The 24029-nt window shown below is 39.3% G+C and overlaps 2 protein-coding genes across 8 annotated transcripts in view; one reads left to right on the forward strand and one right to left on the reverse strand.

Moving 5' to 3' along the window:
* NCAPG (non-SMC condensin I complex subunit G) overlaps window positions 1-5309 on the forward strand; it is a 38551-nt gene extending 33242 nt beyond the window's left edge. The window contains exons 19-22 of the mRNA XM_054028853.1: window positions 1004-1148; window positions 2791-2883; window positions 3353-3431; window positions 4324-5309. Of these exons, the coding sequence (XP_053884828.1) occupies window positions 1004-1148; window positions 2791-2883; window positions 3353-3431; window positions 4324-4450 (444 nt within the window). The 3' untranslated portion in view covers window positions 4451-5309. The remainder of the gene's footprint in view (window positions 1-1003; window positions 1149-2790; window positions 2884-3352; window positions 3432-4323) is intronic.
* Window positions 5310-6323: 1014 nt separating this feature from the next.
* The window catches only part of LCORL (ligand dependent nuclear receptor corepressor like), a 174995-nt gene continuing 157289 nt past the window's right edge, over window positions 6324-24029 (reverse strand). For 4 of the 7 annotated variants that reach the window (XM_054029986.1, XM_054029990.1, XM_054029992.1 and 1 more), the window contains one exon: window positions 13049-14526. In XM_054029986.1, the coding sequence (XP_053885961.1) occupies window positions 14417-14526 (110 nt within the window). In that variant the 3' untranslated portion in view covers window positions 13049-14416. Of the gene's footprint in view, window positions 7201-13048; window positions 14527-24029 lie in introns of those variants that run through there. The other 3 variants (XM_054029995.1, XM_054029988.1, XM_054029996.1) reach the window with 3 other exon arrangements.

The raw sequence follows: 24029 nt of genomic DNA on the forward strand, positions 1-24029 counted from the left end.
CTGTGGCAGAAGCCTTTTGAGGAAGAGGCTTCAGGAAGGGCCAGGCATCAGAACCTGGTTTATCTGTTTTGCTTTGAGTTGTACTGTTTGGATTTTGAAAAATAAACTCATGCTGGAAGAAAGGGACTGCCATTCTATTGCTGTTGGCAGCTTTATTTGACACACTGGTTGGTGAGTTGGCCCCCTGCTTACACCACAGTACAGCAAATTGATGGAACCTTCTGGAAGCCCTGCCCATTGTGATGCCTGCACTTCTTCCTACCCCTACAGCTCTTAATGACCAAAGGTGAGGGTATAAAAGAGCTAGGGTGCCCAACTGCCTCATTTCCTTCCAACAGAGATTATATGCAGACCTGGAAGCTTTCCTAGGTCTTAATAGCAGAAAACATTTATACTCTTAGTACCTTGTACATTGTAGTTTTTACCAAATAAATTGGGGATTTTAGGTTGGAGCTCTCGTATGATCACAGAGCTATGATGGGATTCAAGAAGGTCCAGGCCCTTACATGATCTCTGAAATGTTCAGAGCCACACAGGTGCCCCAACAGGCATTGCTTTCAAAGGTTCCAATAGCTTGTTGCACTGCAGATACACCTCCCATTAGTGTGAATGTGCAGGGACTCATCTCGAAGAATTCAGATTATTGATCAATAGCCTTCCTTTTATTTTGGCCACTAATTCTAAAATGAACAAAGGATTAATGCTGGTGACCTAAATAGTTTTTTTATTCTTGATCTAAATTGCTATGTAACCACTATGGTTTTTAAACTGATTCACTCTGTTGTTTCTTAAATAATTTACCTTGTGTGTTAGTATCCATAATTTAGAGAGTGTTTTATCTCCATACAAAATATGGTACTAGTCGAATTTGCTATAGTGAGGGGTGCATGATTCTCAGATACAGAAAGCCAGGATTTCGTGGATAATCCTATATTAGAAGATATGTAGAAACTGAGCTGTTTCAGAATTAAGCAATATTAATATGAAACATTTCTACCCACAGAAGGTCAAAGATAAGTTGTGTCAAAGAGTGATTGAGAAATTCAAGATAAATTTAAGCAAAGGAAATGATATAGACAAAGACCGCTCTGAAGTAGAACAGGAAACTGGCACCACAACATCTGAGCATGTTAATCCAAATGAGGAAGGTAATGTAGTGAAAGTATGGCTAACAAGAGAATAAATGAGTCCCTGAATGTGGGTGGGGTGGGGTGTGTATATATTTTTTCATTACTATGAAAAGTTTTAAAGTAACAAAAATATAAGTTGTAAAGTGTACATTCTTACCCTTTTGAAAATGGACTATTTTAACCTATTGTTTTTTTTCTAGCTTTTTACCTGTTTCTCTGCTGTTTTCCCTTTCATTTTCCATATTCCTCTTGTGTGAGAATTGCTACACACTTCTCCATTAGCAATTCTCTTCACAGTCTATTAATACCCAAATAAATGTTACACTAACCAGGTGGGCTTTCTTCAGCAGATTTGAATAATCACTTATCTGTTGAATACTAATGTCTACTAACTAGCCTGAAAACCTACTGAGTTTAAAAGTTTTCACTAGTTTTCAAGTTCTTCGTTCCTTTTCTTGCTTGTTGGACTGGAGTTCTTTTCATATCTGCAGTTTTTCTCAAAAGAGATTTCTTATGTTTTTCAGACTAATTGTTATTGTAGTGATATGTTCGCAGTGATGTGTCTTCTCAGTGTTAGCTTATGCATCTGGAGTTAGACTTTGCACTTGTAGTTGTGCAGCAGGAAGCTACCCACCCTCTGTACCGTTTAGGCAGCAGGTGGACCACTTGCAGTTCCTATGCTATCAGTAACCCAGATCTGTTAGCACCCCTTCAGACAAGGAGTCTGGAAATCCTTCTAGGAACTGGTCTTGATCCGTTTCCTATCTAAATAGCTAAGCAACTGTCTTAAGCTGACTTGAAGACCACTCAGTTGGCTTTTCCTTTCTGCTGCTTTATTAGTGGCTTACTTCAGGGCCTGAATTTCATCATTTCAGAGTACTAAGCTCCAGCAGTCAGCTCAGTGGGGCTGATAGCCTAAAATAAATTTAATTCAGAGCTGTGTCACAAAATATGTATAACAATTTCAGCTGTTTTCATCTTTGCATATTCATTGTAGGGGGAGCTGGTAGTGACTCCTTTGTTTAGGTTGTGTACCCTCCCTCTCCCCCCCCGGCTCCCTCCTCCAGCTGTGGGATAACAGCCTTTGCCTACTGCTGGCTAACAGTTCGTTCTTTCCAGTGTGAAGTTCCCACAAAGAGGAAGGGAGATGCTGCATTTCAGTACATATTTTCTTGCAGAGAGCGCTCTTGCATCCTGTAAAGCAGTGGTTCTCAAATTGTGGGGTGTGCCCCCCCCCAGGGGGATGCAGAGGAATATTTAGGAGGGTGTGGGGCTGTGGCGAGCCCCCACAGGGGGTGGGGGTGGGGGGGCAGGAAGGGAGTGCTATGCCCCCCAACCCAGCTCCTTCTCAATCCCCAACTCCGCCTTCAGCCCAAGCTCTGCTGCTAAGAAAGCCTTGGTGCAGTAATTGGAGGGAGGAGAGGGGGCAGGCAGATTCCGTTACTGGTAAGGAGGGACACAACTGGAAAAGTTTGAGCACACTGCTGTAAAGAAAACCACACTTTGCAATGGTTGCTAGTGTTTGTTCCTATTTTTTCTAAATTAAAAATGACTGAAATTTTAAAAAATGACGGCAGAGGTTTGTTTAGTTTATTTTCAGCATTAGTATATAAAGATCACATCTGTTATGATTGGCCTGATACGCTATTCTGTTACACAGAAAAGAATAAAGAAGCTGATCAAAGTCCTGTTAATGAACATAAAGATAATGCACCTACAAAGCAGAAATCTACAAGAAGCAAAGCTACTAGAGGTATGAGATGACATAAGTTTTGTAGCTTAACATTAACCGCTACAAATATTTTTTTTTTAAATTTAAAGTAAGCCCTATAGGAATTGCAGCAAAAATATCTTTGTTGTAGCATAATTTGCTTTAAAGCCTTTTAGATTTAAAAGAAAAAATTAAATAAAACATCATCTCTGACAGAGTTTATGAAACAGTTCTTATCACTATAACATCCTTGACTTAATAGTCATTTTCAAATGGTCTACTTTTGGACTACCACACAATAGTGCTGGTGTCATGAAAGGGGTACGGTAGTCTGAAAAGGTTGAGAGTCACTAGTGTAATGAACTATCCATGTATGGTGAGGGAAATTTGTTTAGGAAAAGTAGTATTGAAGAAGTGAAAAGTCTCTAGGAGTTCTAAGATGTGAAGGTTGTTTGAACAAAAGGCACATTGTCATTGTTCTGGTGATGGGTAACTTTCATTTGTGTTTTAGGGCAGAGAAAAGTAAACACAGAGGCTAGGTCTGTGAACACAAGAAGAAATCGTAAAATGGTAGCGTCTGACAGTGAAAGGTAAACAGTCTTGTGTAATGAATGCACAACGTCCCTCCTGCCACTCTAACTTCCTTCCTTCTTTCTCGCAAGCAAACTTAATTCAAACCCTTTCATCCCTATGACCTTCCTTTTTAAAATTAGATGTTCCAAGCACAGAAAATAAACTACATGTTGACTATATATTCTACAGAATTAATTCCAGACTTCTCAACAAGGGTAATAAAAAATAAGTAAAAGCTGTCCAGAAATGTTCAGTCTCCTTCAGAAGTACTAGTTAAGAAAAAAATAAGGAAATAAAACAATTTCTTTAATAGCTAAGACTCAAAGCTAAGAAATCCAACCTGCATTAATTTTTTTCCAGTATATCTTCCAGTTTTGTTCTTGTGTAACAGCTATGTAGGGAAGGGTTTGTAATGTTACTTCTGCTACACTAATTGCTACTATCTTGTTGCTATTTAGTTTTTTAATTTGTAAACTGAAACTTTAGAAACCAACATTTGGCAATAAATAATTGAACGCCATTCACTTCACCCCATTACGCAATGCTGTTATCCGTGGTATCTTAACTCTAACCGTGGACCCACATCTGCCTCTGGTCAAGCACGTGACCCATTAACTTCAATATGATCAGGCCCTTTAATTTATCTAAACAATTTGTTTTATGTTGATAGCTCCTAAAAGCTAATCTTGCTGTTTTCCACACACTTTAATTACTAACCTTTAGTTATCCCTTTGTGGTGGTCACGTATTCTAATTGATACATAACTATTTAAAAATAAACTTACAACCTATATCCAGTGCAGTGTCTACAATAAAGAATGTAGTTTATTATTCAGTGGTTTCAAGGCAATGCATTTACATTTAAATTTGCTTACAACTTTTTTTGTGACCATTTTGAAACTTTGTTTAGTGGTGATGAAGTTCCAGAACCAGTTATATTGCCAAGTTCAAGACCTTCAAGACGAGCAAAAACAGCAGCACTCGAGAAAACTCGAATGAATCTCTCAAAGCTTCTGAATGTAGAAGCAGACGATTGAAGATGAGCGAGCGAGAGAGAGGTGTCCTTCACGAAAGCCAGCTCTTCACAACAGACTTACAAAAATGTTTTCTTTTACTGTCAATCCAGTTTTTTTTAAATCTTTCTATAGTTGTTTTAAAAACATGAAGTTCCCAGGAACTTTACAGTATTTTAAATTAGTGTTAATATTGACAATCACTCCTTAGTTAGATGCATATTTTCTGTTTGTGTAATAAAAGTATAAAGTCTTACTAAAACTTGATTTGTGGCTTTTATCTATTCCAAATCACATTTTCCTTGCTTCTCAGAAAATGCATAGGGGAAGAAAAGAGGAAGCAACTTGTTATAGACTTTCCCTGCGTCTTCAGGCACTAACTATAGGATTTTAGGATTTGCTTACAGAACACAAACAAAGTAGAATTGATGCCATTGCAGCTTTGCATGTCTTTCAGTTGTTGCCAGACATCTTTCTGCCTGTAAGTGGCTCTGGAACTTGGGGTTAGTTATTCTTGCTGGTACTGTTTGAAAGCTTGTAAACCTTTCTTTGATGCAATATTTTATCCATTTCCATAGAATTTTGAAACCTGTGATTTGGATAGAAATTGATAAATGGATGGATTTCCTCATAGATTCTGTGCGCTGAAGGTTCACTTTGTGAACATCCACTTTTGTGCCATAATTTTTTTGCAAGGACTTGTTTGTTCTTTCTGGAAGATGTTGGCAGGCTTCCCCATGCAGTATAGGACTTAGGTTGGTAAGGATGTACATGGGTGATTTGTAAAACTACTGTTTTAGCAAAGGACAAAATAGGGCTGTTAGGAGAGGGATGTGATTCAACACTTTCTCCCTTCCCACCACCCCAGGTGATTACTGTTAAGAAAACAAGCTTTGGCAGTCAGGTTAAAAATGTACACTGTTGAAGTTCTGGAAGTCCTTTTATCTGCTTTGAAGTATCTTAATACCTGCTAGAGAGTGTCTTGATGTAGTGCACTGGTGATATCTGAAACAGCATTGCTAGTTTCAGGCTGAGTAGATATTTGTTTAGAGGAGAAAAATCCTGTATACCTGATTTCCTGCAATTCTTATCTAGGAATGAAATCACAACCCAATAAGCTGCAATTGGTACAAAAGGCCACACAGGTTGCTATAAGCACATCACCCCGGGGTCTGCTCTCTGCCCTGGCAGAATCCATTTTTACAGGGTCTCTCCTTGTAGTTAGATGTTTAATAGATGTTCCTTAACCCCTGCTGTGGAGAAGGCAAAAAAAAAAAAACAACCACTCCACTGACACCAATATGGTGGTGAGGGAAAAAATTCTTTCCCAAGCCCCCTAAAAAAGAAGCGACTAGTACAATGCCCACAGCAGGTTCAAACCCCACCTGATAGTCACACATCAAAGGGAGAGACGGTTGGTGCTGCCTTGCCTGCTGTGTGGAGAAAGGGGTTTCCAATGCCAGGGCTTGCACCTTTAAAGCCTTCCCCCTTACATTCCAAGAGGGTGAGTCAGTGCTGCAAACAACCAGGACACTTTTGTTGTCTAAAATTTATAAATAGATACTGTCATTGAAGGACACTTCTTCCAGGCTATTGACTCTCACTGAGTTCTCCATCCTTGATAATATAGAACCAAGAAAGAATCTTTGCTCTGTCCATAAAATAAGTGCATCTAGAAAAGGGAAATGTGTAGTATAGGTTTCTTCTAAGTAACTAATGTAACAGCACACTACTATCACTACAATTTTTATTAGACATGTCAAATAACCATAGCTGAGGCTATGATTTAGGCTTGATAAAAATGTCTACTAGGTAATAAAATGGAAACATTTACATCGGCTAAAGAGGTTGAAGTGTGAAATTAATTCTAAAATGCAATAAAGCAATTAACTGGAAATGTGTTTACATCCATTTTAATTGGTGACAGGAAAATTCATAGAAACAAAACAAAATAGACCACTTATCAGAAACATCAATAAAAAAAAGTGCAGATACAGGGTTGAATGACAATCTTTCAAGAGATTTCTCCTGCCTTTCTTTTAGACTAATTTTTAAATATTGACACGATATCAGGATAAGTGAAAATAAACCCCACCCTCAACCCCCTAGAGAAGGAAAACATACTGTGCAATCTGATGGTTCTGTAGATTTTATACATCTTTGCCTTATCTTTTTACTGCTTTGCTTCGAGGTAGTCAGTCTCCACCTGTTACAGAATTGTTTCTGAATCATTGACATAAATCTTTATAGTTAGTGACCCATGTCACAAAATATATTAACTTTCATGCACAAAAATAAAACTGGGATACTTATATAATTAAACTTAAAAGAACATAACCTCCCGCCCCCCCCATGAAATACTATTAAAAGGGAAACATCTGATATGAGATTTGTACTGCAAAATTCCATAATGGTCAAATGCAAACCTTCATGTAAAAAACATACAAAGAGTACATCAAAATGAATAATGCTAATGATTTTAATATAAAGCCAAATCACAAGAGATCATTTCAAGATCAATTTAATAAATGCTTATGATTCAGCAGAAGAAAAACAATGTACAAAATAATAGTGCAAGAATAGCTGCAATCTATTTGTTCTCATCAGTTTTGAGATTTTGGTTAAAAACTTTACAATTGGCAAGAGATACCGTTGCAAAATTCAGATTCCACTCAGTGGGCTGATTAAGGCACTTCTTTACGGACTTCAAAGGTTGAGTTGCTGTGTTCATGTCAAATAAATTCTGCTTCTCAGAGGCTTTCACTTGTATCAAGCTGGGGGAGGGGGAAAAGGAGATAAAGAACTTTAGTGTATTATTTTTTATCCAAACAGGCACATCACCATGGGTGAGAGGTGGGGAGGCACTTTTTTGTTTGGGCTACCTCAAGCCCACCTAGAGGCACCAAGGGGAGTGGAGCATTGCCAGGCCTCTACACAACATCTAGGAACACTCAGGGCTTTCCTCACTATAAGATTAATTCAAATCATAACTCAAGCATTGTCCCCAACTCAAGTCCTGTCCACACAAAACCTTAATGCAAGTGTGGTGGTGCTTAAAATTTGAATTGGCTGGTCCATCAGGGGCTATTAAGCTACAGCTCAAATTAGCACAACTCATCAGCTGCTCCTATAAGTGGTTGGTGCAGTTTGTGTGTTCTGCAGTATTGGCATGCTCACTCAAGAGAGGTGTTAACAGCAGTCAATCTAGAGCCCCAGTCCCTGCCCCAAAGTTTAACATAGTAATAATCAGACTACTTTTACACAGTAATCTAGGTTGTATTTACAGTAGAGACACTAAGGATGGAAATACTAATATTTCCCTGGGTGGTGCTTTTGGGATCCTTACAAAAAAGACTTCCTCCTGGGCACTGAAATCAGGCTGCAGCCTACAATTTGTTCAACACAAAAATCTCATTAGTGCATTCAAGGTAGGGTGCATTCAAAAGTCAACAGGAAACAGTCTCTAGAAAGCAGGACAAAATTCCAAGCTAATTGCAAAGCTCCTCTACATATTTTCTTTGTCAAAGGAGAATGGATTGGATCCAGGTGTCCCAGCAACTGTAGAGTAGAATTTTCAAATGTGCTCAGCCCTGGTGTTCACACAGCACAATTAGTCATTGTTTTTTAAAGGATTCAAATGAGAACTACAAAAATTATTCAATTTCTGGAAAGCCGGACAGTGAGAATCCAGGAAAACTCACATCCATTTACCTGAATAAAGGTTAAGAGCGATGCTCAGCCTGAGGCTTGTGAGCTGCAAGTGTCTATTTAATGTGGCTCCTGCAGCTCTTTGCAGCACATGCTATTAAAAGACTGATTTTAATTATTAACCAATCAGACTGCTTTTACTATGTTGTTTAACTATTTAATGAAATAATACTGGATCAGTCATTTTGCTGTGAGAAAATATATATTAAAAAAAGTTAATTAGATCATGAATTCACACTACTGTGGCTCTTTTGGGTAACACTGATCGCTCACTGGCATAGGCTAGTAGAACCTACATCCGATTTGATAGACAAAGGTACAGCACTTCCGTGGCTAGATGCTGAAGCTAAACCAATTGACTGGAAATAAGCTGCAGATTTAACCCTCATTACTGAAACTTATGTAGGTAGGTGGAGATTTTGCCATCAACTGAAGTCTTCACTATCCAGGCTGGATATAAAAAATGTGCTCTAGTTCAATTAAAGTCATGGGCTTGATGCAGGAATCAGTTGGGGAAATGCTATGCTTGGTTGAGGTCAGCTTAGCTCACAGAGGCTGCTTCTAAGCCTTAAAATGAATTAGTCTATTTTGAAATGGAGCTATATCTCCATATCAGCAAGAGTTTCTGTAGCTGAGCTGAGAGTCAGAGAGAGAGGCTTGGAACAACGGGCTGCTTGCCTGAGCTCGCAGCCTCTGCATGGTGCTTCATTGGGGGGAAGCTGACCACACCCTCTGTCCATATTAACAGGGATAAATTTGCAGAATGTGTGGCAAGAGAGGATTGGGGCAGACATGGAAGTCGTGCAGCATTGCCTGCCCTCACAAGTGGGGTTCACTTGTGGTTTGGACACACTAATTTGAAACATAACTACCTCATCTGTCTAGACCAGTCGTTTTCAAATTGTGGGTCGTGGAATGTAAGGCACTGGGTTGCAGCGGCTCTGGTCAGCACAACTGACCAGGCCGTTAAAAGTCCCGTCGGCAGTGCTGCCCAGCTAAGGCGGGCTCGTTCCTACCTGTTCCAACGCCACGCTGTGCCCCGGAAGTGGCCAGCAGCAGGTCCGGCTCCTAGGCAGGGGGCCACGGAGCTCCAAGCGCTGCCCCCGCCCCAAGCACCAGCTCCACACTCCCATTGGCCAGTTTCTGGCCAATGGGAGCTGGGTGGGAGGGGCGGTGCCTCAGGCAAGAGCAGCGCAGAGCTACTTGCGCACCTTTGCTTAGGAGCCAGACGTGCTGCTGGATGCTTCCAGGGCGCAGCGCGTCCACGCTGCCAAGACAGCTGGGAAATCCGCCTCACCACACCAGCTGACCGGGAGCTGACAGAGGTAAGGCAGTACCCCAATTCCCTGCCCTGAACCCCCCCTCAAATGCAGAGCCCCTTCCTGAACCCCAAACCCCTCAGCCCAAAGCCCTGACCCTCTCTAGCCCAATCCCCTGCCCCAGCCCTGAGCCCCTCCCCACACCCCTCATCCCCAGCTCTGTTGGGTTGCAGGCATCAACAATTTTCAACTGGGTCGCCAGAAAAAAAAAGTTTGAAAACCACTGCTCTAGACCACAACAGGTCAAGCGGATATGAAGTATTATATAAAATGAGACAAAGCAACATTAGTGGCAGAAAGGATATCTTTTCACTGGCCTTAACCTATTGCCTTTGGAGGTTAAGGTGCATGTGTCTGTTTTTTTTTAATTAGTGCTTGGCAGGTGCCACAGAAAAAAGTTGCAGGTTTTTGCTATGGGAAATGGGTTTTAAATAAAAGTATGTTCTCTTTACACAACATGTGATCTAAGAAAGGATGGCATTAAGTAGACATACACATTCCATTCGCTAGCTAGAAATGGTAGTGAGAACATTCTGTACACTCGAATCTGATGCATCTTTCTAAAGATAAGGACTAAATATGGTGCTTGAGTCATTTTCAAAAAGCTATAAAATTCCAAAACCAAATTTCTTCAACCAATATTTAGCTTGTCAAGCCCTTTCCAGTTTCAAGGAATTTTACTACCATTTATCGAGTAATCTTCAGAACATTCCCAGCTGAGACTTACCAGTACTCCACCCCATTACAGATAGGAAGTGAAAGAAGGAAGGCCCAAAACATGACTGGGATGTGCGGTTGGAATCAAAAGTTTCTATGACTACATTCTGGTCTTAAATCACTAGCTCACGCCACTCCCTTGTTCAAAGCAAAGCCCACATCCCTCATGCAGGACCATGTACTGTACCTGCCAAATTTTAAAGCAAAGCCATTCTGAGTCAGCTGAGCATTTCACAAAAATGAAAAAAGTATTTGAAAAGTATTTTTGCATTCTGGCCATTAGAAAGTGACCCAATTTGATTATTGCCTGGTAGTGTCCAGATGAGCCAATTTTATTTATCTAATGGGGAGGCATTGCCTGTATTTTTATATTGCTGGGTCACCCAGGAAGCTTTTGGATGAAACTGATGACAAACAAAATCTGCTTTTAATGAATAAATATTAATGAAATAATATGAAAGTTTAATATGGAAACTAGCCAAGCATATGCTAACTAGCATTTGTCACTTGGGTGGCCAGAAGACAGTATTTCCTTTTTGCAAGAAGTTTTGAGGTAAGAAATTTTCATTCTGAAACAGATCTTTTAAAAGTTTTTTTGAAAAAAAAAATCATATAAATAGTGAGCCAGCACAAGCCCAGAATAGCCTGGTTATTAGGGCACCCAGCAGCAATGTGGGTGACCCACGTTCAAGCTCGTGTTTTGCCTGATTCAGAGCAGGGACTTGAACCTGGGTGCGTCTGTCTAGCTATTCCATCCTGTACCAGAGAAACACTCCTGGGGAAAACAACGTTTCCATGAAACACTGCAGGTCTGACTAAAAAAAGAGTGGTGCCTAGTCACATAACCTTTGTATCTTGTGCGGGTTTCTGGCTTAGGAGAGACAAGAATTAGTTTTCTAAAAATCAAGGAGCTAAGAAGCAGCTGAAGCTTGCTATATAATACAGCTCTAGGAAAACAACAAGGCGTCTGGTGGTACCTTAAAGACTAACAGATTTATTTGGGCATAAGCTTTCCCCTGATACTTGAGCTCTAGGAAAGTAATTTTCTTTATCTGGACCCATTCATGGTAGCCATCACTGCTTTTTAACAGGTATTTAAAAGTAGAAATAGCAAGAGTGTGTGTATGTATGTGTAGTAGGGCTGTCAATCAATCGCAATTAACTCACATGATTAACTCCAAAAATTAACTGCAATTAAAAAATTAATTGCACTGTTAATAGAATACTAACTGAAAATTATTAAATATTTTTGATATTTTTCTACATTTTCAAATATAGTGATTTCTATTACAACACAGAATACAAAGGGTACAGTGCTCACTATATTTTTTATTACAAATATTTGCACTGTAAAAATGATAAACAAAGGAAATAGTATTTTTCAATTCATGTAACACAAGTACTGTAGTGCAATCTCTATCATGAAGTGCAACTTTCAAATCTAGATTTTGTTGTTGTTACATAACTACACTCAAAAACAAAACAATGTAAAACTTTAGCCTACCAGTCCATTCAGACTTACTTCTTGGTTCAGACACTTGCTAAGATGAACAAGTTTGTTTACATTTACGGGAGATACTGCTGACTGCTTTTTATTTACAATGTCACCTGAAAGTGAGAACAGGCGTTCACATGACACTCTAGTAGCCAGCGTTGCAAAGTATTTACGTGCCAGATATGCTAAACATTCATCTGCCCCTTCATGCTTCGGGCACCATTCCAGAGGATATGCTTTCATGCTGAGGATGCTTGTTAAAAAAATAATGGATTAATTAATTTCGTGACTGAACTCCTTTGGGGAGAATTATATGTCTCCTGTTCTCTTTTACCCACATTCTGCCATATATTTCATGTTATAGCAGTCTCGGATCATGACCCAGAACTTGTTCGTTTTAGGAACACTTTCACAGCAGATTTGACAAAATGCAAAGAAGGTATCAATATGAGATTTCTAAGGACAGATATAGCACTCACCCCAAGGTTTAAGAATCTGAAGTGCCTTCCAAAATCTGAGAGGGACAAGGTGTAGAAAATGCTTTCAGATGTCTTAAAAGAGAAACACTCCGATGCAGAAACTACAGAACCTAAACCACCAAAAAAGAAAATCAACCTTCTGCTGGTGGCATCTTACTCAGATGATGAAAATGAACATGCGTCGGTCCACTCTGCTTTGGATTGTTATCGAGCAGAACCCGTCATCAGCATGGACACATCTTCTGGAATGGTGGTTGAAGCATGAAGGGACATATGAATCTTTAGCACATCTGGCATGTAAATAACTTGCGACACTGGCTACAACAGGGCCATGCGAACGCCTGTTCTCACTTTCAGGTGACACTGTAAACAAGAACTAGGCAGCATTATCTCCTGCAAATGTAAACAAACTTGTTTGTCTGAGTGATTGGCTTAACAAGAAGTAGGACTGAGTGGACTTGCAGGGTCTACCATTTTACATTGCTTTATTTTTGAATGCAGTTTTTTTGTACATAATTCTACATTTGTAAGTTCAACTTTCATGATAAAGAGATTGCACTACAGTACTTGTATGAGGTGAATTGAAATATACTATTTCTTTTGTTTTTTTACCGTGCAAATATTTGTAATAAAAAATAAATATATAGTGAGCGCTGTACACTTTGCAGTCTGTGTTGAAATTCAAATCAATATATTTGAAAATGTAGAAAACATCCAAAAATATTTAAATAAATGGTATTCTATTATTAACAGTGCGATTAATCGCCATTATTTTTTTAATCGTTTGACATCCCTAATATGTATGTGTGTGTGTGTGTGTGTGTGTGTGTATATACATATACTAATATATATATATATATATATAAATGCTGTTTCTTTTTTCAAAGGGCACAACTAAAGAGATCTTTACTAGTTTTTTTACTTTATAAACAGATACGAGAAGTCCCTAACCCACTTCTTTCTACTGTATGATTGTTGTGCTGGTCAGAACAAGTCCATCATCTACCTTTAGCTCTGCCGCTCACACGGATTGATTTATCTTATAGCTACCTGTGCATCACCAGAGAACTTCTGCACCTATTACACAGTACACATTTTAAAAAACAAAACTACCTGATTATATTGGTACATTTATTTGAAATATATTTTGAATTATGAGATTTACAATGAACACAAATATAGTAGAATTCTTTCCTAAATACTACTGTGATTATGCAGTACATTTTACAACTAACTTTTAAAAATGTTTTGTTCTTCAAGCAAAGCTTAGTATGTACAATGCTGCACTCAGGTATTAAATGTGTTCCAAGTAATAGAAATGGCTGCATAAATGTCTCACATTTACAACTGTTCTGTTTGGTCTTTCCACACGGACACCTTTTGCTGGGAAGAGCAGAGCTGCAGATTACACCATGACCCTAACAGCGGGCCTACTTCTTTTCTCCACTTCCAGTGGAGTCAATTACTGGTCTGTTTATCCGAGTGGGGATTCCAGTCTCTGTGGTTTCATCTCCACCTTTCCCTGATCCCAGGAAACCCCTCCACAGGTGCTCCACAAATATAAAGCTTGGCATGTGTATGTGGTTGGGCCAAGGTAACCCCACCAACTCAATGGGAAATCAGGAATCATTTGCTTGCTGAACCCAGACAGCTTTAATTTACTTGCTCTTCCGCTCGATAGTCTGACCATCCCAATGTTCTCCAAGGAGTGATAAGCAGCAGTCTCCTCAGGAAAATCCCTTAGCAGCAGCTTCTGGAACCTTACTGGTGCATGCTTTGGTGGGGAAGGGGGCGAGGAACCAGTGCTCAATTACAGGACATCTATATAGAGATAGCTCTATCATCAACTGAATCCCTCAGATCTGCAAGTTCTATGTTCCAAGCAGCCTGTCAGATCCAGTGCTGGCCAAGTTCTGCCCCCAAAAAGGGATGAGTTGAAGGAAGCTCTGCAAGTGAAAACTATTAGTTTCCTATTCACAATGCAAGAAAGCCCCACATAAGGAAAGATACGTCTCACTTCAGCAATCTCAGGCAAACAGCATGAAATTGCAATTTCAGGAGTCTTCCTTACACACAATACACTTCCTTACAGCAAAACCAGTAGCAGTTTGCTGAATTTAAACTATAGCCTATAGAAAGACCGTTTCTAGTTCTGATGCAGAATGTTTAGTATTACTGCAATGAGGTCTATTTCAGGTGCATTAACAGTAGTACATATTATGAGGGACTAGGTGATAGATGCATTCATCTTGAAAATACGTGGTTTTTGAAGTTAGACTTGGGTGCTTCCATGAAGTGGTATTTGAATTGGGGTCATGGAGTACTCAGCAGTTCTGCTTGCAAATCCTCCCAGCAAAGACAGTCCAACAGGATTAAGAGGCCCTATGAAAAAGAAGCGAGCAATTAAAAACTGAACTTTACAAATACCTACATTTTTTTAGATTTCAGTGCTTAATGGACAAAATTTGGCAACAAAAACCCACACTAAAATGACTTAAAAATGAAAAAGCTTCTTATCCTCCTTTAAAACTGTGCTGTCCCAAACCAGTCCTTGCCCTCCAGCTGTGGTGGCACTAATATTGTTGATCTCTTTATTATAAGAGACACAATTTTCTGAGAAATACAATATTTCCAAGTCAACAATTTAAAAGATTTCAAATATTCTTGGAGTGCAAAGTAACCATATCATGCTCACTCTTGCCTCTGCTTGTAGTCTGTAATTAAAAGCCTGTTATGGCAATCAGACTATTCCTACAGCCTTTCATGACCTCAAGCAAAAGAAACAAGCATTTATAGAATTCAAAGGGTTAAATCATGGCTTTACCATAAGCCTCAAGAGAGTACTGTGTGGTTGCACTGCCCAAGGAATTAGACTGGGAGGCAGAGGCACCAGAAAATAATGCTCTCAAAGGTTCTTATTTTTTTAGTGGTTGTGAATTGTATTCCTCAGGGGAAGCAGATGAAGTGGCACCTACAGTATGGAGACTACAGGATTTATTATAAAAAAAAATCTGGCTAGTTATATCCACAGAACTGCTTGGTGAATTGCAGTGTAGCAGTTTAACCCCTTAGACTAGGTCAGTCCTAGGCATGTACTGTGAAAAGACTATCAGTTAAATTATAGGGCAGTTGTACTATGCAAGTGACTCTAAAAATGACATCGTGGAGTTACCTGTTTTTTTTGTCTTCCAATGACTTCCAAATCTGATCGGTTTACAAATAAAAATGTCTTTCTCACTGCCAGCCATGCAAACTCATTCTAAGGCTTTGTCTATACTAGCACTGTTTTCGGCAAAATGTTTTTCAGTCAGGGGTGCGAAAAGACACCCCCTAACCAACATAAGTTTCACTGACAAAAGTGCTAGACAGCACTGTCAGTGGAAGAGCATCTCCTGCCAACATAGCTACCACCACTTGTTGGGGTGGTTTAATTATGCCAGCGGGAGACCTCTCTCCCATCAGCATAGAGCAGCTACACAGGAGACCTTACAGCTGCGCCACTGTAAGGTCTGTAGTGTAGACATAGCCGTAGTCAACCTTTGTTCTTCCTGTCTGACACATTAATCAACAATAAAGAATCTGCAATTGGAAATCTGTAAACAATTCCACTGATTATGGGCGAGCTGGGATAGAATTCGGCTTCCTCTCCCAGTGTCAACAGGAATAATAATAATAATAAAAAAAATAGGACAAATGTAGTGAGTCAGCATTAGCGGAATAAAAATTGTGTTCTACTTCAGCCAGAAGTTATGGGCTTCATAGAGAAATTACTGGATGAAATAATATGGCCCCTGTTATGCAAGAAGTCAGACTAGATGAACATAAGGGTCCTTTCTGGACCTAAAAAATATTACTCTGAATACACACAGAGTACTAGATCAGCTGAATAGAAAGGTGCAATTTTTCCAGCCATTTTCCAGAGAAGAGCTGCTTTTTAAACTATTATGTTATGGAGGGTGTTTTTGTGGTGCTGGCTCGGTTCACTGAATTGTGACCACAATTTATTTCAGTTATCACCACCTTTACTTCAACTATATTTGAATCCATTAAAACTCTTGTCAAATCAAAAGTCCCCAGTACAGTAATTCCATGTAGACATCAGTTCATTTCCTTCCCAAACCCCTTCCCTCAGGATTGCTAGTGATATGATTTAATAGATGGTCTGCATGTTTCATGGGGCAACACATCCTTTACTGTAACCTCTTTCCCAATAATACAGGGGCATGCAGCATTGACTTAAAGATTTTAAGGAGGATTTAAAAAATACTGGATGGGGCCTTGTGGAACCCTAGATCATATAACAAAATATTACCTTGGACAAAAATCTTTTACTTTTTACTATAAAATATAGAGGACAAAATATAAATCTTTTAAATCTACAGCTGCACCAGACTCAACATCTCTTCAAATATGGACAGATTACATAATGCCTGTATGTTGGAGTTAGGGCAGTCTCGGCAGAAATGTGACACGTTTAGCTGTACCTAAAATTGAAAATCTTTTTGTCGGAGCTTCTAAACGCAACAAAAAAATTATAAAAAATTAGGGATGTTTCAATTATATTTGTCAAATGATTTCTTAATATAATATGGAGCAACTTTTTTGGTAAAATGGAGAGGTCAGGAGTTAGACTGTAGGAGATCCACAAGAATTAGAAGCAAGTAAAGGGCCCTGGAAATAGATGGCATGCATAAGGAGATGAGAGAGTAGTTGGAGAAGCAATGCAAAGTCCAGGGAGGCTTTTTAAAAATAGGGGATACAAAATCAGGCTTGAAAATAGCTAAACGAGATAAAGAGACAGAAGTTAAGAGGTGAGAATGGATGGAGCTGAGGAGACAGACTGAAGGGTTAGAGATTGACACCAAGAGAGCCATCTTACAAGACTGAAATTAAGGCTGTTGGGTGGGAGGAAATGGTGGAAAGAGTGGGCAGTGGAGAAAAACTAGCTTGGAAATGTTTTTTAATCTTGAAAAAATTGGTGCGATCTTGGATAGATGGGAAAGCTGGGAATATGGATTAAGGACATAAAGAGAGAAGAGGGGAGTTGCGGGGCATAGGAGGCACAAGGATGTGCCAGGAAGAGAGAATTACTTACCATTAACTGTTTTCTGAAAGTATGTTGTAACAGATCAACGCTCTGTGTCCATGCTTTGAGTCTGTGACTGGCAGAATTCCTATAGGTATAAAATTCTAGGGAAGAAGGTGGCATGTTGTTCCATAATGCTGGCTAACCATCAGTTCCATCTTTAAGCAAAAGGTGTCAGCATAAGAGAATACAAGCACGAATTTGTAACTTTACTGGGAAAGTGCATGAGTGAAGGTGGGTCTATTACAATGTATCATTTCAGAGAACATCATCACAATTTACAGGAACTTTTTTCTCCATATAGGTACCAATTGCAATAGGTTCCCAGCTCTTAAAACCTTAAAAGCTTCAAGGATGTTCTATAAAAGATCAAGCAATTAGCCGGAGCTTTTTGCCAAGAGGAAACGATCACATGCAGCCTTTAAGCAGTCATTGCTGTTTAAATTGAAACTTCTAAGCAAAGAACCTAGTGCAAAAGAACTATTTAAGAGACATCCAGTAATCAATAAAATTTGTGGGGGCACAAGATTGGGCACTCAGCCAGATTGTGTCCCCAAACCAGACTTTCTGAGAGTGAGTCTAGACAGTAATGATTTGTAAATGAATGCAGAAATCCTATTTCAAGCAGACTGACCTAGAGAATCACCTCAGAACTGTGAAGTTGGAGTTTATCAAGAATTACTATGAACAAAGCTCAGACCCCATCTTTACATTGTTCTCGTGGAAATTTGTTAATTGAAGCTGTGTCAGAAAGACCAAAGCTGAATGGACACACCAACAGTTTTAGTATGCTTTAGTTTTTTATAAATCTTAGCCCCCTTTAACCATTGGTGAAATTGGTATGAATAAGAAAGGAAATCTTATTGGAATAGTTGTCCAATCTGTAGTCCCCCTTAATGGTACAAAAATTATAATTGTGGTCTCAAGTTTCTCATTCCAATGGTTGAGCTCACTGTCATCAGAAATAAGAGATTCTGGAAACTGAAGTCTACAAGTCACCTCGCCGTTGAAGGGAAATCATTAGTTTAGTAATGAACATAATGAATCCCTTATTTTGGGATTTCAGTGGAATGAGTTTTATGAAACAGATGACCACAGTCTGACAGAGATTCACTAACTCCTATGTATTAGTGGAAACCTAAATAGCATGTAAATTACTAAGAAATGTCATCCGTAGTTCAGATAGGAATATAGGAGAGTTTCCCATGGAAATATGAGTCCTGTAAGAGAATCAAGACCTTACACCTATTATAGAATCAGAATATTAGGGTTGGAAGAGACCTCAGGGGGTCGTCTAGTCCAATCCCCTGCTCAAAGCAGGACCAACCCCAATTAAATCATCTCAGCCAGGGCTTTGTCAAGCTGGGCCTTAAAAACCTCTAAAGATGGAGATTCCACCACCTCCCTAGGTAACCCATTCCAGTGCTTCACCACCACCTTATTCTACTTAATTGCACTAATAAATTGGTTTAACTAAGGTAAAAAGGACAAAACATGATTAGGAGATTTAGACATTGGAATCTTGGTCAGGACGCTTGTTTTCACAAGAGGCCAATGCTGTGCATTGTTTGTCAAACAAGATGATCCATCCAAAAGGGCCTGACTGTCCTGCTGGGTTCTCCAGCTGTGATGGATGCAACCTTGTATATTATAGCTTGAATTGGATTAATCTAAACTCATAACTTACTCTGTAATGTCAAGAAACCAGTATGTCCTGGATGGAGATTAATTCAGAGACATGATGCAACAGTCCACGTGTGGTTTGTGAATTTACTGAGACTTCTGAATAGTGAGGTGGAGTAATTAAGGTTGAAAATCAACCATTCTATTGGCTGAAACTTCTGTGTCCATAAGTACACTTTTTACACAAATAGAAGTGAGAAAAGACAGAGATGCAGAGTCAGAAGCAGGCCTCAGGGACAGGGGAAGACTACCCTGGGTCAGGAATTCCCTAGAGAAAAGTGATAACAAATCACTGACACATTCCTGGAATTTTCCACAGATAAACAGCAAAACAAATACTGCCAGGATTTTAACACACATATATCTGAAGCTAAGTCTCCTAAAGCTTTATTAGTATCATAAATAAGTGATTTGATTTTCAAAAGTGAGGTCAATGGGCACTGAGCACTTATGAAATTTAAAAGCCTAAATACAAACTGTGCTGGTAAGAAGTCAACTATATTCTCTGGGTATATGTGAAAACAGCACTCTGTCTAACGGTCTGTAGGTGACAGAGTCTATGGAAGGAACAATCGCATATGACAATATATGTATTGTATCAATACACATTTAAATGTGAAATACAGAGATCACATCACATAGGGAATGCTAAATAACTTTATGCATGGAGCTGCAAAGTGACAGTGGTTGTCAACTTCCCCCACCCCCATATTTTCTGCACAGAATTGAATGGAAAAATGTGTAAGATTTGATTACACTATTCAGTAATAGGCCCATGAGTACGAAGGGCTCTTTACATGCAAAGTTGCACCAGTTTAACTAAAAGTGTGATTCAAAAATGATTTAGGGCTTGTCTGCACAGGGAGTTATTGTGTGGCAAGCCCGGGTGCCCATCTCAGAGCACCAGCTTTGAAACAGATGATGTGCTAAGCTGCACTCTAAGACTTCCACTATGCTGGAGCAGTGTCCATATGGGACATTACTGCACAGCAAGCTGGTTCACTGTAGACTCGCACCCTGGCTTGCTGCATAGTAACTTGCCATGTAGATAAGCCCTTAGTTAAACTAATACAGAAGGGTGTGCGGACACAGTAAAATCAATATTAACTTGCCTTTATATATAGATTAAGTTGATTAGAACAGGTTTAAGCAAGCAAACAAACCCCTCAAACTAAAATAAGGGCATCTATGCAGGGTTTTGAACTGGTTCAATTTAGTTTAAAAACCCTTTTAAATTAAACGGGTGGAATTTTCATGTGCACAAAAGACTTAAGTCTCTTGCCACTGAAGAGGTTTCTAGAGTCACCTCAAGGCATCTCTGCCTCTCATATTAGACAAACTATGGCAAGGCACTGAATCTCAAGATAGTGTGTAGAACTAAGATGGGTTTTGTGGTAAGGCACAGATGTAGCTGAATTCAGCTGGGTAAGTCAGATAAGTTTCAACTGCTGGACCTGAAAGAAAAATGGGGAAAAATATTTGACACACAAAACCTAAAAAAAAAAAAAAGATAGGGAAATAACTTTAAAGCTTAATGAGGCACCAGTTGCCTCACAGCACAGTCATATTCTCTTAAACTTGATAGACTGGGCCAGAAAGATATCGTTAGGTTACATGAACATAAATCCCAAGAAATACTTCAAAGCAATCTAAGTAGTTTTAGCTAAATTTGTGACCAATGCAATAGTAATCAGAAGGCGTTCTTCTTCCATCAGCTGTGAAAACAAATTGAGAGAGGAAATGGGAGTTGCTACACCTTCTGAGCAGGCACAGAATGCATCACCTGTTGACAATCTTGGGAAGGTGAGCAGATGGAAAGTAGCTCCTCTAGAATTCTAAAGTTTTCAGACTACCTGACCTAGAAGCATAGAAACAAAGTTTGGAATCTACTACACATGGTGCCTTTGCATAATTAGTATTTACAATATTTAGTGCTTTACAAACAAATTGTAAGGTACATAGTGACCTGCAATGAACTGGAAGTGGCTAAAAAGCTCACAGTGGCTATTTATAAAGGGCTTTCTGAGTGTTTTGAGGAAAGACTGGAAATATGTTGATTGTGGGAAGAAGGAAACAGTTCTCATGCCTAAGGAGTGGAATGAAGAAGCAGAGTTTAACAAGGAAGAGTGCAAAGTTGAAGAATGAATTTAGAGTGCAGGAAATGCACTTTGTCCCTGGATTTTCTCCACAGACACTCAGTGGCAGAAGACAGAGTATAGGAAACTGATATAAAGGTTCAGAAGAAGCTGGGGTTTGATGAGATAAACAGAGCAGTGGGAGAGAAAATTAAAGAAATTAAGTTGGGGGGAGAAGGTGCAGTTGGAGGTGGAGACTATCATACAGAATGGAGATTAGAAAGGGAATAAGAGGACTGAAAGCTGCAGAGGTCAGAGTCTGATAGTCCTGAAAGGAGTATTGGATCTGACAGGTTGTAGTGCAGGGAGTGAGCAGCAGTAGAAGAGATGAGATAGTAATCAAGTATTCAGAGTGAAGTCAGGAAGTGACCAGTGCTTTGTGAACACCAGTATGAAGAAAATGACCAAGCCAGTCAGCCAAGAGCTGATGATCTAATGAAGAAAAACAGCAAAAGAAACAACAGATGAAGGAATTATGGAAATTGAAGTAATCCAGGATAACTGGTGGACTGAGATGAGAGGAATATGAACAGGAGGTGCTGAAGAGCACATACAATGTAGCAAGGTACTGTACTTTGGCCAATTAAGAGAAATAATTTTATTTAAATTCTAATTGTTAGCTGAGCAATGAAGCTTGTGTGTAACACATCACAATGCCTATTTTTCTTGCGGAGTAAGGATTTGCCTGGATATTTTTAAAAGTTGTCCACTGACAGTCACTGAAATGGTATTTGCTTCCTTTTATCACACATCAATATTGCACTGCTAAAAACTATTTGCATGTATCATGGCAACAGAATAGGTCATAAGGGACCCTTGTGATCATCTAGTCTCACTTCCTGTATAACACAAACTATAGAACTTCCTCAAAATAATTCCTAGAGCTGATATTTTAAAAATACATCAGTCTATTTTAAATGGTCAATGATGGAGAATCTACCACAACTCTTTGTAAACTGTTCCAATGGTTAACAACCCTTGCTGTCAAAAATTTATGCCTTATTTCCAGTTTGAATTTGTGTAGCCTCAACTTTCAGCCACTGGATCATGTTATAACAATGTTAATTGTCTTGTTGATTTGTTTCCTTAATCTGATCTCCATCTGCAGTATTCCAAGAAAAGGGATCTGCCTTTTTAAAATAGTCCATTGGAAATTCCCTAAGTAGGTCGAGACTTCCTTCTTGGATTTATTTTAGTCTGTTCAAATGTTTAACTTTGGTTCTAGATGTAATCTTACGCCACTGCCACCTGTTCTTGTTTAAAACTCCTAAAAACATTTTCATAGCCAGATAATAAACCTTACATGCCACTGATGACAAATATGAGATTTCATTGCCAGATTTCATATATAAGCACACCATTATTTCAATACAGGCAGTCATTCCAAATCACAACGGGCCCAATACTGTAAGATGCTACAGTGTGTTGAAGGTGCTCAGTTCCCACTGAAGGCAAACATGTAGGCCCTGATCCTACAATGCATAGCACACATGCAGACTGCTGGCTCCTGGGTGAAGCCCCACTGAAGTCTAAGGGGCTTCATGTGAATGCAGCAGTTCATATGTGAGTGCTACTCATGGCAGGAGAAGGGCCTTGATTACAATTTCAGGGCACTCAGCTTCTTTGTATTCCATATTAGCCAAGAAAAAAGGCTTACCAAATGAAACTGCAGTACTTCAAAATGTTGCCACTATCTTAATTGCATGAAATCACTGCCCAGTTATACAGTTTAAGTGGAGAAATGAAAAAAACAATCACATAAAAATCAAACACAATGTAAGAAAACAATCAAATCTTTACCTGTGATACAACCACCACCTTGGATAGGTTCATATGCATTAGCTGCAATGTTGCCATGTGAATGTTGCAAACATTGCAGAGCAATTTTGTTAAAAAGTTTCCATTAGAATGTTTACAAAAAAAATATTTGTACTGGTCTTAAATTTTGTTTAAGCTTAGTCTAGATCAGAGGCTCTCAACCGTTTTCAAACAACATTCAACCTTTGTTTTTTTTTTCTTGAATTTTTTCAGGAGATACTGGGCAAATTGCTTAAATCAAAATGTAAGTCACATGGCACTAAAAACCCCCAACTCTTATCTTTCCATTTGAGTGGCACTGTGACTCCATGCATCAGGTCACAAGTCTGTTCACTCACATTTTGTCAGGCCACCTCTCCATCATGCCAGCAGGGAAGGGGCTTCATTGTTACAACTCCCAGTTCTGGAAAGGGGCCTGGGGAGGGGGAGAGAGGCTGGTCCTCCCCTCACTGTGCCCTTGTCGAGTTCAGGTTCTCAAAAGTGAGAGTTAATAACCCCTCTCCCCCCAATTTAAAAGTTGGGGCAATGGCCCTTTGGCACCCCATCTTCGGTGGCCATGCCCCCCTAGAAAGTTTGATACACCCCCGCACTCCCAAGGGGGGCATGTCACCTGATTGAAAATACATCATCAAGATGTTACCTTTAAGGCACAGTTGTTGGAGTTGGAGGGTCTTGAGGGGCAATATTGCAGGCAATGGTGCTAGGATTTCACCCAATATTTTTGTGATAGGTATTTTAAAGAATAGACAATGCAACAGATTTCTTGGTGGTAGTTAAGGAAATACTGTCTTCTGTGGTCTGTCTCATTTAATTTGTACCTAATATATGTACATTCATTATGTAGCCAAGTTAGTCATGTTTGCATGTGACCCACAGCTTAACTTCTCTCCAAATATTGGCTTAAAAATGTTTAGAAGTCATAATGTTCTACATAAGATTTAAAACACAGATTTCTTGGCTTTATAGACAATACTTACCTGGGAGGCACAATCAGCCTACTGGGTTAAGATCTTAAACCTCTATCTCTTAGTTACTCTGTCCAAAAAATTTGGAGCCCCACTATTTGTTCATCTCACAATCTCAAAGCAAATCTCACTTTACAAACTTTACCTTCTTTATACTGTTGACCTAACTACAGAGAGTTGAGCCGACATGTATAAAAC

This window comes from Malaclemys terrapin, chromosome 5 (assembly GCF_027887155.1).
Source record: "Malaclemys terrapin pileata isolate rMalTer1 chromosome 5, rMalTer1.hap1, whole genome shotgun sequence".
Lineage (NCBI taxonomy): Eukaryota > Metazoa > Chordata > Testudines > Emydidae > Malaclemys > Malaclemys terrapin.